Source organism: Lemur catta, chromosome 11, assembly GCF_020740605.2.
Source record: "Lemur catta isolate mLemCat1 chromosome 11, mLemCat1.pri, whole genome shotgun sequence".
In the NCBI taxonomy this organism is placed as follows: Eukaryota; Metazoa; Chordata; class Mammalia; order Primates; family Lemuridae; genus Lemur; species Lemur catta.
Genome location: NC_059138.1, coordinates 33,109,298 through 33,126,053, shown reverse-complemented (window position 1 = coordinate 33,126,053; position 16,756 = coordinate 33,109,298). Strand labels below are relative to the sequence as shown.

At 37.9% G+C, this 16,756-nt stretch overlaps 1 protein-coding gene across 4 annotated transcripts in view; it reads right to left on the bottom strand.

Moving 5' to 3' along the window:
* The window catches only part of DOCK4 (dedicator of cytokinesis 4), a 408,336-nt gene that overhangs the window by 174,464 nt on the left and 217,116 nt on the right, over positions 1-16,756 (bottom strand). For all 4 annotated transcript variants that reach the window (XM_045565153.1, XM_045565154.1, XM_045565155.1 and 1 more), the window contains exons 9-11: positions 8,796-8,877; positions 7,902-7,962; positions 3,742-3,874 (exon numbers count right to left, since the gene is read on the bottom strand). In XM_045565153.1, coding sequence (XP_045421109.1) covers positions 3,742-3,874; positions 7,902-7,962; positions 8,796-8,877 — 276 coding nt within the window. The remainder of the gene's footprint in view (positions 1-3,741; positions 3,875-7,901; positions 7,963-8,795; positions 8,878-16,756) is intronic.

The window sequence follows — 16,756 nt, the reverse complement described above, 5'->3', positions numbered from 1 at the left end:
GAGTCACCAAGAACCTGCTGCAATCAATCAGTTCTAGCGTGGCTGTCCCAAGACAAGTAGGAAGGCCCATATCTGGGAATGCCTGGCCACCTGCCTCATGGCCGAGGCAGCTGGGATGAACAATGCACAGATTACAAGAGCCCCCAAAACAAAAAAAAATAAATAAATCTCAGAGAACAATGCCTATAGTGGAAGGCAGTGCAGACTAAGAGTTCGGCTCCCCAGATTTAAACTCTCATTACTAACTGAGCTATGTTCTTTAGGTGAGTTATTTATACTTGCCCTGATTTCTCCACCTGTGAAACAGGGGTAACGTACCAGAACATTAAATAAGCATGGGCTTGGGATAATGCCTGGCATATAGTAAATGCTCAACAAATGTTATTCTCATTATTGAGTCTCTGCTTAGCATAACATGCCCAGGGTTGGCCAGCATCAAGATGCAATAAATTAAGCAAAATGAAATCGATGTTAACACAGTTTGCACTGACAAAGGCTGGCAGGATTTACCAAAGAATAATAAAGGTACTGTCTCAGATCTTATACATCTGGGAGCAATGCATCTGTCCATCTTCTCACAGCCATCTGTACCTCTTCTCTTAGCTCCTACCACTCACTAGCTCATCTCTGTTTACGTGGTGTAGTTCACCTAACGAGGCTGTTAAGGTTCTCCAGCATTGGACCTAGGACTGGCTGATATCTGAGTCCCCTTCAGTACTTTGAATGCTGTAGATGCTTAAAAAACTTCAGTTACATGAATAAATGGATGGATGGATGTCCCTCTGCCTGGCAACCCCTGATGATTCGTCAATATGTGGGTCTGATCTTCATCTTTACTGCCCCTACTCCCCCAGTTAGGCTGGGGAGAACATCCCTCATCTGGACATGTTTGTAAATTCACTATTATCTTTTATTAGCTATGAATGTTCCCTCCCAGGAACATCAAGATTCTACTCACTATCATTCAAATCTGCTATAGAACAGATTCTTTTTCCTAGGGATCAAGTCCAAGGCAATAATTCACAACAATTTGCTTACATATTTATTTATTTTATCACCACCGGTTTTTCCAGGATGAACATGATGGAGATTATTTTCAAGCCAGTTAACAGTGGGATACCAAACTGAGCACTGACTCTTAGAAGGCTGGAAAATTAAGATGGAATGAAACCATCCCACCTGTCCAGCTGTAAGATACCAAATTGCCATTTAGTACATTCTGCCTCCGGTTTTCTTATTTCAGCCCAGTGGGGAAGGAAGAGAGATGGCTTGCTTCCTATTAGATAGTTAAGTGACTTCAGAATTCATGCTTTTAGGCTTCAAACCTCAAGAAAACAAAACAAACAAAAAAAGCAATAAAACAAAAAACCCCCCAAACCTCCTAAAGCATGTGACTGAAATATCTTCCAGGCTCACATAGGTTATTTGTTACTGTTCTTATTTGAGTCCCAGATGGGCTGGGGATTCAGTCACCTTAACAAAAAGAAGTTTCTTCCAAATTGTTTCTAACAAGCACTTTCTTAAAATGTTTTTCTAAATCCACAGTTCCTTCCTAATCTACAGTGACTGTTTTGATTGGTTAGTGTTCCTCCTGTACCGGCTTCACAATTTGCTGAACTGTCATTTTTAAGAGATTTCTCTTCCAACAAGAATTACCCAAACCCTTATTTGATACATAAGAAAAAACAAATAATAAAAACCCCACAAAGAGCAGAACAATTTATTTTTATGAGCGTGAGTGTCTCTTGTCAGCAGAGCCAGAACTGATGGGTCTTGTTCAGCTGACTGCATAATCAAGGGTGATGCATGTGACTGTCGGGCCCCCGTTTTCCCAGAGGCGGGATAAATCCAGCACTTGCGACCCACAGCTGGAACTGGAAAGACTACTCTAAGAAATGATGAGATTGCGAAGAATTTTAGTTTTCTTAAAAAGCAATGCCACAGAACAGTGGCAGCATCACATCACTAGACAGTGTTGTAAAAATACACCCAGGAAGATACAACCTCGGAGCTAAGGTTCTGGAGTCTGGACTTCAAATTTGGTTCCCTTTCTTATTAGCTGGGTGACTTTGGGCTAGTTATTTAACTCTCAGTTTGCTTATGTGTAAAACTGAGCTAAGAGCATCTGATTGATGGCTTTGTTGTGAAGATAAAGTGACATGACACAAAGTGCTTACCACAATTCCTTATACACAGTAAGCACACATTAAAGGGTGGCTATTATCAATCATTGGTACTTCAAATAAATTATGTTTTATGACCAGCAGTAGAGTTTGGAAAGAAGATCATCATGGATTTAAGCCCAACCATTGAAATCGAGAGTTGCCATGTGATAAAAAGAGTAACAAGTTCTACTACCATAGTTTCACCAGCACTTTTCAAGTTTAAAATCAAGGTCACAGTTTCATCCTTCTTAAAAGGGATAAAGAGAGTTTCTGGTCCTAAATCACAGACCATAGATAAATCTTTGTCAAGTAATTACTGAATGTGTTGCATAGGTTCCACTGGAGGGAGAGTAGATAAATCCATGAAACCCTGCAGCAGTGGTCAAAAAGCAATTTGAGCATATGTCCCATAGGGATTAGGCCAGTTGTGTTACTGCCACCTATGAAAAAACTATTGGCATATGTTGGATACATTGACACAGCCTCTGGAATGGAATAGAGTAAGCTCATTCATGGAGGTGGCCAGCAGCGTGGTCCTCAAACTGGGAACATGGAAACCCCAGGGCTCTGAGGTTGTTGCTGTGTGTTGCTGTGTGTCAGCTCTCAGTGACAGACCTACAGGGAGGTAGTGCTGGTAGGGTGACACAAACCCATGTACATTTTAAAAATCATTTAACTTAGGATTTGGAATATATCAAGTGACTTTCTTAGTAGAGTATTTTGGATTAAACTGTATCCTCCAACAAAGGTAATGTTGAAGTTCTAATACCCAGTACCCTCAGAATGTGACTTTATTTGGAAAAAGAGTCTTTAAAGAGGTATTCAATTTACAGTGAGGTATTAGGGTGAGCCCCAATCTAATATGATTGTATCCAAAAAAGGGAGGGGGTAGATTTGGGCCCAGAGACAGCCAGGAACACAGACAAAATGCCATGTGAAGATGAAGGCAGAGATCAGAGTGATGTATCTATGAGCCGTGGAACACTCAAGACTTCCAGCAAGCCACCAGGAGCTAGGAGACAGGCATGCAGCAGATTATCCCTCACAACTTTCAGAAGGGCCAATCCTGCTAACACCTTGATCTTGAACTTCTAGCCCCCGGAACTGTGAAGCAATACATTTCTGTGGTTTAGGCCACACAGTTTGCAGTACTTTGTTATGGCAGGCCCAGCAAACTTGTACATAGAGCTGGAGGGAAATCATCTGAGCTTCCCCTTTCCCAATTCTAATTGATTTATATTAAAAGTATTTTCACTTTCTAAGAACAAATTATCTTTCTGAAGGTAAAACATGCTAGGTTTATGAATTCAAAGGTGGCACTCTCCATACCAGTCTATCTAATTGATAAGCTGTCTGTATTGATGGGTTTTCAATTTCATAATTCCTCTGACTGGCAAATCTTGATGTGCGGGCTTACCCACAGCAAGCCTGCAGATTCCTGGGGTTTTGAGGAATGGCTCATAAGCCTAACCCATCCACTGCTCTGCTATTACCCATGGAAAGTAGCATTCACTCAAGTAGGACCCACATGCATCCCTGTGCCCACCCCAGCCCCTGCCGTATGCACGTTTCTTACATGTACACTTTCAAGATGAGGTCGTCCTTTGTCTCTCCTGCCAGCAGGTCAGCGATGCTAAGGACCGCACAGCCAAAGGGTCGCCGGTACTGGACACTGCAGGCGTTCTTTTTCTCTCCTGCTCCCATTCGACCTGCCCAGTTAAAGAGCAAACACGACCCATGGAGCCACCTGATTAGATGCTTCTTAAATAGAGACACAGATAGCTACAGGATAGGCCATATGAAACATAATTGGATGATGAAAAGGACACAGGTTGGCGGGTAGCAGAAGATATTGCTTGAGTGCTGGACTCTTCTCTCCAACCCCCTAACTGTGTGACCCTGGGTCAGCAACTTAAACTCTGGACATCAGTTGCCATCTGTAGAACACAAAGATTGGACCTGATCCCATGTTTAGGAACCATCTCCCCTGCCCCTGGAAAGTTCTCCTAGGCATCCCAGGAAGCAGTAATGGTGCCTATTTCATTTTCCCTGTTTAAAGAAAATTCCATGTTCAAAAAACCATTTAAAATTTTTCACCTTTGAAAGGAAATGGTTTGAGATTGTCCGAAGTATAGCAAGTAAGCACAGGGGATCCAAGGAGCGTGCTCCTGCCTTAGCACTCAGGCTGTTCATAACTTGGTCGTTCACTGAAATCACCTGGGATGGTTTTGACTCTTATGAAGTTTTAACTTGTTTAAATTGTCACATATTTTAAAATACGATATTGATACACTGTTTTATTATTAAATTTATTATTAATTTATTATTGATATTCAATTATCAATGGATTATTTTGAAGACAAAAAGCAGGAAGCACACCAAAGTTGAAATATACCAAGTTAATGTGGGGAAAAATGATGAAAAAAAATCTGCAAATTTGTCTCCAGATGCTTATCAACAAATCGATAAACTGTTTCCATCCGAGCAAAATTCTCCTATAGCACATCAAGATGTCTCCAGTAGTTATAAAATTCAATGTTAAATAGAAAAAAAAGGAATGGCAATATCAAATTTGGCTTTTACTCTTCAGTAATAAAGGAAAACTACCTCTGCAAAATGTGACTTTCAGGAAAATGCTTACAAAATAGCAGCCTGAAAGCCTCTTATTTTATCAGTTAGAATCAACACTTTTTTAAAATGGCCAAAATAAGTCAGTTGCTTTTAGATGTACAAAATGGTAAAAATTCAAAATATCAGGTTTTCATGACCTGATTCTATATATGTGGCTAAATTTCAATCTACATAATTTTAATATATATTCTGCCTGCAAAGTGAACACTTTACGTTATATTAGAATTTAATTAACAACCAATCCTCTTTTTACTTATAGAATTGATTTAGACAAATTTAAAACCTTGGTCACTTGTTAAATGGAAAAAAAGGCCCAGTTTATCTCTATTTTGAATATTATTACAGAATGTACTAGAATGAAATACATACTTTAGTACTTATCAATATCATGATTTTAAAATATAATTTTTCCCTCTTAATCATTTCCTTGTAAATGCAAGACCACAAAGACAAAGTGATTAGAAGATTTCTGAGTGGAACACTTCAGAGCTATTTAACATGGGAAAAGAAGTTCATTAGTGAAAAAAAGAAACTTAAGAAACCGTGAACAAAGTCCTAAGGACTTTGTCAGCTCTAAGTTCCTACAATTTATACAAAAGCATGGCACATATATCAGTCCATTTTTTTTTTTCTTTTTAAACATCCCCTTCAGCTAGAACTGCACTAAAAAAAATTGTGAAGGAAGGATTGGCAAAATAAGGGTGATGGGAGAAGTGTTTTCTCAACCACTTGAGAAGACTCTCCAGTAAGGACCCTCTACCTCTCTCTGACCGCTGGGGAGCTTAACTCCCAAACCTCCACACTATTCACATCCTCAAACACGCAAGTTTCAGTTTTCTTTCCTGGCTCTGTGGGTACCATGGCTTTGGTCTAATTATAATACTGAAAAAACAATATGATACCAGCCCTGGTGTTCCCAACTCCAGGATTAATAAGAATTCACAGTTTGGTCAGATTTCTAGGAAGGTTCTCTTAGCAGGAAGGAAGGCAGGAGGAATGTGGAAAGGTCAAAATATTGAGCAGCCATACAAAAGACAAAAGGGAGGCACAAAAGTTGAAAGAACTTAATAACTGGGGTGGGAAGGAAGATACAAAACTATTAATATCTCTTTTTTTCCCTCTTTATCTTTCTAAAGATCTGGGCTTAAATTCCCAGAAGCGAGATGCAATTATTGTTCTTGCTTTCTGCAGCCAGTGAAGGTCAGGGTGCCCTTTTCCTATTGAAACAGGTACAAGGGACAGTCTACAAAAAGTACGAGAAGTATATGTCTCTAATAGACAACACCACTCTTTGATTTCACTGCATCTGTGGAGCTGGTAGACTAAGTCTTAACCTTTCTTAAAGTGTTTTACCTTAATCTCATTTCTCCTCAATCTCAAAATGTTGAACCAGTAAAATTTTTTTGCAAGTATTTGTTGCAATAATTCCAGAGAGGTATTGATTTGACCAAAACTGGGGACAAGGGTAGGGTGATAATTTCTGATTCAACATTCATTCTGATGACTTAATGACTACAAAAGCCTTAATAAAAAAATAAAATAATGAATCAAACACTATGTATCTGAATGGCCACTCTGTGATGGGTAACACTACCGAGGTGGCTTCCCTGGCAGTAACGCTATGAGTGAAGGCCACGGGCCAGATGGGCACATACTCACTCTGCTGTGTGTTTCTCTACCACCCCAAACCCATAGATATCTTTGAGAAAGTTCTGAAAGCAAAAGTGGTTTAGTTTTTCTCTCCAGGCTATAGGAGATTATATTAAAATTTTGGCAATGTTTACATGAAGATATCTAAAACCACGTTTTACTTTAACAATTGATATTACAAATTCGAATTAAAAATAAAAACACAGAGGAATTACATTACAAACTGCACCCCTGCCAGCCTGAGAATGGATAGCGGCTTTATCTTGTAAGGGAACAGCAGCAGGGCTGGGTTCCAACTTTTCCAACGTTTTAAATTTTTTCTCATATATTCATTTATAAAAAGGAAAATTAAACAAAACCAAACACAGTTTAGTTTTCAAATTTATACTGTCCCTCAAATATAAAAGTAGCATAAAATGAAATTGGGTCTTCAGAACAGTTTTGTATGAGAAAAAAATACATAGAAAACCTATGTTGGAATGAAAGCATGTTTTACAGTCTGTCTCAAGGCACAATGTAGTTATGTCCATAAAATAAAAGCCTAAAAAAAAAGATCTCTTTGCAGGATTGCATAGAGAAATATTATTCTCCTGCAGAAGTATTCCCATGCAAGTAATGTAGCATTGGTAGCGAAGAAGTGGGAACAAATTCCTAATATTAACTGGTTAGTCTTAGTGGAAAAATTGTACAGGCTACATCATTCCTCATTTTACCTATTCCCTGTGCCATAAAATGCCTGCTTTTAGAGGCATTTTATGTGTACAAATGAGGGAACATATTCTGGCTCCACTGAGCAAGTTCATCATAGAACATTAAAGTGTGTTCTGCAAGATGTTAATAAATGGTACATTATATAAATGTTTTCACGGTTGAATCAAATTTGGGGAAAACTGAGGTCAACAAAGTTAGAGAGGCATATTTATTTTCCCTGTAGGACTTGTCAGATCCTTTAGTAAGCTGATAACATTATACAAGTTTAAAAAAAAATACACAGTATTCAGTTTTATAATCCTTTCCTTGTGGCACCTTCTGTAAGAATGGTCTACAGCATTCTGCATTTTGGAAAAAGCCAATTGGTATAAAGCTCTCATAAACCTGTAGAAAACTCAGCTCCTAAAAGTTTACTTTATGCTAACAGAAATTAGAATTTTAAAAGACAAACACAAAATTTTTGAATCTAGTATGTTTAGGAAGAACAATAGAACAAAATGAAGCACAACAAACTTATCAATGACTTATATCACAAGAGACAAAAATCTATTTGTGGTGGGTGAGGAGGTCATATGTGAAGTTGGGGAGGGCAGGGAACAATTCACAACTTCTGAGTCTTGGATTTAAATCTGGCTTTGACTTCTTTCTGATCCAGACAGCAAATAAACCAAAACCACACAGAGACCTCTCAGCATTTCTTCTCCCTGTTACTTGCCCTATCATGCTGACAAGTGCTGTACCTACCGATTCGGATGATGTGCACAGTGATGTAGATGTCCTTTCTGAGCTCGCTGCTACCCAAATCCTACCAAAAAAACAAAGTCTGGTTATTTTAGAATTCATAAACAGCACTTAAAAGGCACAGAACATTATTTTCACAAATAAAAGAAGAAAGATGGAGATGAATGTAGACATTCTTAATGAAATGCTTGTAGCAGAAGCCAACGATTTAAATCCTGTTGTAAAGATACCACTAAAATCAACTTCAGGTCTATTTATGTCAAGAAATACTTTTAAAAAAAGACCACTATTGATTCAATTTCTTACTCACTCATTCTTTAAACATTTATTAAGCATATATCACACACTAAATAGTGGTACCATGCTGAACTCTATCACTACTGTACTTTGGTAATAGTATAACAGGATTAATAGCACTCTAAAGCTGTGGCCCCCAACCCCCCAGTACCAGTCCGTGGCCTGTTAGGGACCGGGTTGCAGAGCTCCACACCACTCCCACCCACACCCCCACTCCCTGCCCCATCTGTGGAAAAATTGTCTTCCGTGAAACTTAGGAATGGGGGGGAGGGGAGCAGCAGGAGGTGAGTGGTGGGGGCTTCTCTGCTACCCATCGCTCATATCACTGCCTGAGCTCCTCCTTCCCACCACCATCTGGGGAAAAGTTGTCTTCCATGAAACTGGCCCCTGGTGCCTAAAAGATTGGGGACTGCTGCTCCAAAGGAATTAAAGTAACCACGAATGGTGGTATTCAGAATTCGGGGCACTAATATAATGTTGTGTTATTTATATGAAGTTTAAGTAAATCCACTATATTCTCTCACAATAATTTATTTCTCCTAAATAATATAAACCATAATGAGATAAATCTGCCTCACAGATGAAACAAGATCTACTCACCACGAAGAGAGAACAATGACGTTCTGGTTTATCTGGGGCTTTAGGTAGCCCGTTTCTATTCAGCCTCAAGAAAAATCTCTCGCTACAAGAGGAAAAAAGTTTATCAATTTGAAAATTATTTAATATTTAGAGATTTATCACTTTTTTTTACCACTCTTCATATCCTAACACGTAAGGTCAACATTTATTAGGTCATTCATTTAACAGCAAAATTGCATGTATTAATTAGGAGAGCTCTGATGACAATAAACACTTGCTTCACTTATGATAAAACTGGCAAAGCAGCAACTGTAAAAGCAGAGAACATATAAATATGCAAACAAAAATTAACTTTAGAAAGAATAGGTTTCTGTATCAGTAATATCATTGTTATTAATCCAAAAAGTAGAAACAAATGCACTAAATGAGAAAATACAACCTAACATGCTTCCTGTATTTATATCTAAGGAGATTTTTTTCATGTTTTATGTCATATTATTTAACATTAAGGACATTATTCTGAGTGTTAACCATTAGAAGGCAAGTCTATTATCCAAAACACAAACAGAGGTTCCAAGAAATGAAACTTGAATTTTCTTTGGTCTCCAAAGGAACAGAGATCTCTAAACTCCCCACCAAACTTGCATTTGAAAATACAGCGCCACCCAGATTCAATACAAACACAGAAGATGCTGTTGCTCAGCCACTAATTCAAGGCAATACATACTTATGGACACTATTTAGATCCAAGGTAATGTGTGACACTATTTGTGTTCAAAAAATAAAATAAAATGAATATTGACCCAGGACAAATTAATCTACCAGCTACCATGAGCTTCAAATCCTAACTGAATTTCAATATCCTGGTGCCTATGATAGAATCAACTGTCTGGCTGCTTCAGGCAGAGAACATACGACCACCATCTACAGAATGTGAAATTATCACATGATATGGTCTTGGTCAGCATAGCTTCAGCCTAGGGACCAAGCAGGAAAACAGACATTCGTAAAAGGCTCAGAATCTACCAAGTCTCTACGTGATTTATCACTAGATCCTTGCCTTAAATAATGGCTCTGTCATCCAAATACATACAAGGGGAGAAATGAGAACCATAGACAGATCTCTGAGGAAGCGTATGGATTTGAATTTATGGCTGTCTTGGAATACTTTTATTCTCTTTTGTGATCTAAATCTAGATAGATATGTTTAACAGATTCAACTTCCTGGCTTACCTCTTCTTTTTCTTATATTATGCCCTTTTCTGATCTCACATATGAGAAAGAGCAACCAATACACATTTTTATGGGGCCATTTCTACTCTTATTACCTACGTTTTTTTCTACAGAGCAGATGGCTGGTAAGGCATGAATGAAGAGAATATAAATTGCTGCAAGGATCCTCAGCTGAAGCTAAAGTTCCCATGTGATACTATTCTGAATCGGAAGCTGAGGATGACAGCTACAACTGAAGATGCAGAGATAAATTAATCTTATCCAAGCGGCATTTACTAGAATTCAAGGAAAAGGTCTGTAAGCTCTCATCACAGTGAAAGAAAATTTACTATTATTTCAAATTTATGATATGAAAAAAAAGAAAAAGTGTAAAAATTCATCTTGGGATAAAGGAATTGCACTATAAATAATCATATTATTAGGTAATACTTTTTTTGAGAATTCATCATTTGATAGGTGCGCTATAAAAGACTTTACACGAATCAATTCATTTTACCCTTACCCTTACCATGCCCTTAGGAAGTAGGTACTACTATGACACCCATTTATAGATGGGAAAACAGAGAAATAGTAAATAGTTTTGCCCAAGGTCACAGAGCCAGCGTGTGGTTGAGTAGTGATTCTATCCAATGTATTAATTAAAAGCCCTAGCTATAAGGTTTACCCCTCCCCTGCTCTACAGAAATACAAAGCAACTATTTCCAGAACACTGAAATAAAGAAGTCATCACCTGCTTGGATCACCCACACAGCATAGTCAAGCCTGGTCCCAAGAGTTCAAGGTAATGTTCTCCATACCCTTCCTGTGCTAACAGGAAGGAAAGAAGTGAGAATCTTGATTTAGCGGGTTTCAGGGTGGTCCTTGGTTTGAAATTGTTCTGCTGTAGCTTTTTCAATGAAACATGCTTGAGAATGAAAATGACTTAAGAAATAAATTATCTTACTAAAGAAATACAAAACTCCAAAAAGATGTAAGACCTTGGTCTTACTTAGTCAAAACTGCTAAGGTTTAAGAGTGGGTATTTGGTTTGCTTCTTAGTATTTAATCAGTCACTACTAACATACAATAATTATTGATTAGATTTTAGCACAAAACACAAGCAATGTATTCTCCCCTTTCCTGTATCATAAATAGTATGGTCTCTCTAGTTAATATTTTTTGAGATACACATATGTTTGAAGCTCCTCATTGTCTGTATTGAAACATTTGAAGCAAATATCACATTATCTTTTAGAAGGTCAGTCTAAAATGACAGATAACAATAAGATTAATATACAAAAGTTTATGGGGTATTTTCAATATTAAAATCTTAATGTTAATACTATCATAAAATACTATTCCATATCTGCATGTTTCATCAATATTCTGGTAAAACTGTTTCTTAAAGCATTCTATTTCGGAAAGATCCCTTTTGTTGTATCACTATTTTAATTTCACTAGTCTAGACAGAATCCTGATTAGGCAAGTATTATACTATATCATGTCCCATTTCAGAAAGAGTATCAATATGCAGGAAGCCAATGACATATCTCTCAGCATTCCTTAAGGGGGAGATAAAAATAGACTGAAGACGGGTACTATGAAGAAATAAGTCATGTGCAATTTTTTTTAAAGACTTCTTTTAAAAGGAAAGAGAGGAAAAAAAGGAAAATCTCTGTGGCCAATTTTTTAGGAATCCTTTTTATTCATTTAGTGACATGTTGTTGTTATACAAACTCAACCAATTTCTCTGCAGCTTTGGTATTACAGCAACTATTTAATCAGCAAATAGATTTGGGCCAAAAAAAAAAAGATCTATGGCAATGCATTTCAGAATCTTTAGATTATATTAATTATTACTCACCCACACTCTAACAAGTTTGGAGGATACCAGAACATATGCCTTCCGGGCCAGGAGAAAAACTGAACAAGTCAATGATACTTCATTCTGGTACTGCCTAAAATTCTCCAAACTATCTCATGTAAACTTTTGTTATCCCATAGAAATGTATTTTTGACATTATGTTCTAAGTCCATTCTTTTTTATTTTAAAAATTTTAATTACTTTAACTATTTTATTTATTTATTTATTTATTTTTTCAGAGACAGAGTCTTGCTCTGTCACCCAGGCTAAAGTGACAGAGCTCATTCACTGTAACCTTGAACTCCTGGGCTCAAGCAATCCTCCTAGCTTAGCCTCCTGGAGTAGCTGGGATTACAGGCACATCCCACCACACCTGGCTAATTTTTAAAATTGCTTTTATAGAGAGGGGGTCTTGCTATGTTGTCCAGGCTGGTCTTGAACCCCTGGCCTCAAGTGATCCTCCTGCCTTGGTCTCCCAAAGTGCTTGGATTACAAACATGAGCCACCATGCTTAGCCCTTAGTCTGTTCTATTGCAACTCTAATCAGATGGCAAAACTAGTTTTTGTAAACTTAAAAAATTTTCCTATTACAAGATGTGCATACCTCCATTACATCATTTACACTTTTTTCCTAATCATAAGAGGTTTGTATGTTTCTTTCTTATCACATTGTAAGCAACTAGAATTCAGGCCCATGACTATTAACTTTTACATCTTTAGCTTCTAGTCAATATTTGGTATTCCTTGTTGTTTTATAAGACTAAACAATCTTTTAGGACAAAATATAGCAACGTCCAAAGAACTAGAAAGGTTTAATTCTCTCCCAACTTCCCTCGTTCCTTTACTTTATGGTAGGGAAATGTATGAAACTCTCCAAAGAGATACTTCCATCAACAGTGCCTCACCACCAGACATGACATTCACCTAATTAACTTCATGGCACCTCCAGATTCTAGGTCATGACATTTAATGCTGTCCCCATGCACTTTATGTCTTTATTATATTCAACATATAATAATAAGAAATCTATAGTGATCTAATATGTTTTCCAAAGAGGATACTGGCTTCCTCTTCTTAAAGAATGAATACTGAGGTATGAGTGTTGATATTATTACCAGCAGAGAAAAATCATTTGACTGTCATGTTCTGCTAAAGGAAATTTCACTGCAGGAGAAATTTACTGTCCACCTGCATTCTGTGTGTGAGTCATTATAAATCATGATACCATAAATCAACAATGACTAATTCTTTGGAAATGAAGAATAACAAATCACAATTATGTATTATTTATAACCTGCCTTCTTCCAACAAGGATTTGAGAAAATCAAGATAATAAATAGGAATGTAAATAAGCATCCCTAGCATGGCCCTTGGGGAAAAATAAGAGAGGTAAATATGTAACTTGTGCCAGACTATACAACTTACGCTTTTCGTAGATCTTCTCATTTAATTCTTACAACCACTCTATGAGGTAAAAACCACTGTCATCCCCATCTGACACATGAGAAAGCTGGGACTTGGAGATATCAGGTAAGTTGGCCAAAGCTGCATGGTCAGTCAAGGATGGAGTCTGGATTTTAAAATCCAGAGTTCAACTTGAGAGTCTTGGCTCTTAACCACACGGCTACCCTGTCTTTGAAAGAACAGAGCAAGACTATGTCACATGAACCAAGGGTCTTTTTTAGTGTGACTATGCTCAATAAAATTAAAAAAAATAGAATGTTTTTTGTTCTTTTGTGTAGATGCCCAGTAATAGGATTGCTAGATCAAATGGTAGTTCTACTTGTATCTCTTTGAAGTATCTCCATATTGCTTTCCACAGAGGTTGTACTAGTTTGCACTTGAATGTTTATAGCAGCACAATTCACAATTGCAAAGATGTGAAAACAACCCAAGTGCCCATCAATACATGAGTAGATTAATGAAATGTGGTATATGTATACCATGGAGTTCTACCCATCCACAAAAAAACAATGGTGATCTAGTACCCCTTGTGTTATCCTCGATAGAGCTGGAACCCATTCTACTAAGTGAAGTATCCCAAGAATGGAAAAACCAGCACCACATGTACTTACCATCACATTGGTATTAACTGATCAACACTTAAGTGTATATATAGTAATAACATTCATCGGGTGTCGGGCAGATGGGAGAGGGGAAGAGGGGATGGGTATACACACATGTAATGGGTGTGGTGTGCACAATTGGGGGAATGGACATGCTTGAAGCTCTGACTCGGGTGGGGCAAGGGAGACATACATAACCTGAACATTTGTACCCCTGTAATATGCTGAAATAAAATAAAAAAAAATTTTTAAAAATAATTAAAAAATGTCTAGGTGTAGTGGCCTATATTCCCAGCTACTCAGGAGGCTGAGGCAGAAGGATCATTTGAGCTCCAAAGTTCAAGTCCAGCCTGGGCAACATAACAAGACTGTATCTCTAAAAAAACAATAAATAACAAAAACAAACAAAAAAACTGCATGAAGCCAAAAATAAAAAATAAAGCCATAACATATCATAGATATGATGATGACAGAGTTTCTATCCATGACCACCTGCTCATCCAAACTATGACATTCTGATGTACTCAAAAAGACTGCTAATAATGAAGGGTGTGTTTCAACAGCAGAATCTGGAGGAAATGTCCTCACTGGTGACACAAGTATTAATAATATGGGAGGCACAATGGGGATTTGAAGATCCTGATGGCTTCTCTTTTTCTCAACAGGATGCTCCTGGGCTCTATCCCTCCTCCTAAGCCATGCACAACAGGTCACTCTTCTACCGGAAACGCCAGTGTCAAAGATTTTGATATTTTGTATGAAATATATTTTTATATTTCAAAGATTTTTTTGTTATTTCATATAGAGATTTTTATGTTTCTCTGTATGGATTCCTGTTTATCACTTTTTGGCTCACCTCACATTACGTGTACTGAGTCACCAGACAGTAATTCAATACACGTAAAGTTACACAACGTGTACTTTATCCAAAAACATATGACTCAGTAATATTTTGGGTTGAAACATGTTATATGAAAGATTAGGAAGCTGAACAATCTACAGTAAATTATAAAATATACTTCTAAAATCATTTTTAACAGTTAAATATCATTGAAACAGATTTATGGTCTCCCAAAGTAACAGTAACCAGAGAGAAAACATTTAGATGGTCATGTTCTGGTAAACTAATTGGAAAAAAAACTTAACTGTCATGCTCTTTAATACCCATACAATATGGTTTGATATTTGGTCCCTCCAAATCTCATGTTGAAATTTGATCCCCAGTGTTGAATGCGGGGCCTGGTGGGAGGTGTTTAGCTCACGGGGATGGATCCCTCATGGATGGCTTTGTGCCCTCCCTGCAATAATGAGTGGGTTCTTGTTTTATTATTAATAGTTGACATGAGAGCTGGTTGTTTAATAGAGGCTGGCACCACCTCCTCCCTCTCTTGCCCCTTCTCTCACCATGTGACACGTCTGCTCCCCCTTCACCTTCCACCTTGACTGGAAGCTCCCTGAAGCTCTCACCAGAAGCAAACGCTGGCACCACATTTTTCGTACAACCTGCAGAACTGTGAGCCAAATAAATCTCTTTTCTTTATCAATTACCCAGCCTCAGGTATTTTCTTTATAGCAAGGAGAATGGATTAATACACCATACAAATCAATTTTACAAAAACAAAATTTCAAGTGAAAAAGCAAAGCCACTTGTTTTAAATTTAACCATGCTGTGTGTGAGGATAACAATTAATACCCCTGCTACCATGAGTAAGTATAAAGGGAGACACACCAGAAGCCATGGGATAAACAGTGGGAGCAGTGAGATGGATGCGGGAACAACCAGAAGTGGTAAGGGGATGGTTCAACAGGGCTCACTCTAGACCCTCCACCTAAAAGGCAATAGAACACAAAGGTAAGGTCATCTGAATTGCTTCTATTTCACTGCTTCTCCTGCATTTTCTCAAATGTTTCATGATTGACTAACAGTGCAAGATGCTTCCAACAATCTGTTATGGGAGACCAGAATATACCACCACAAAATATACCTCTTTGGCATAAGGATTGCTGAGCTAAAAGCAATTAAGAAGTATATGTAGGAAATCTCTCTGCCCTCTCTTAATTGTCTAAATGCAAGACCTAGATTTACAAAAACAAAAGATATCCTGCTCCCTCTTTTACCAGGGAGAAAAAAGTCAACCACTGAAGACGACTTTAAATCCTTCTGGGCCTGGAGATGGCACCAGAGGTATCTACATTAACACCCTTTACCAACCAGCCTTTGTCTGCCACTTATTTGCCTTCCCACAAGTTGCTGCCCTGGAGACTCAAATTCCTCTTCTTTTGTCTTGTCACTTAACAAAAACTTTATTGTTCTTTCTTGAAGATGCTATATAATCTGGAATTCAAAGCCACCTCTTAGAGAAATACCTTCTCTCTAAGTATATACCATGTATATATGAAATAAACACATTGATAAATTTCTGTTTTATTTTTCTCTTTTTAATTTGTCTTTTGTTATAGGGGTCCATTGCAACTAAGAATTTATAAAGGTTGAAGAAAACATTATTTTTCTTCCCCAACACTATGAAGAGAGCTGTTACCGTGTGTTTTTCCTGGAATGAATGGCAAAGGACAACTCAACATGGGAAAGCTCCAGCAGCACTATAAACTGCTCCTGGTGCCAACTCAGTCCAGGCAGGAGTCTCTGGGAAGTAGGTGGAAGGTGTGCTGGCAGCCCTGGAGTGGCCACTGGACCAAAGGCGTTGGTGCCTGCTACAGCAGAGATGAAGGATGAAGTGACACCGTATGTGAGGGGAATGATCAGTGGTAAAGACAAGATACCCCGGCCCACTCAGCCAGTGGCTCTTAACCTGTCTGTGTACAACCTTCTCCTGGGGAGT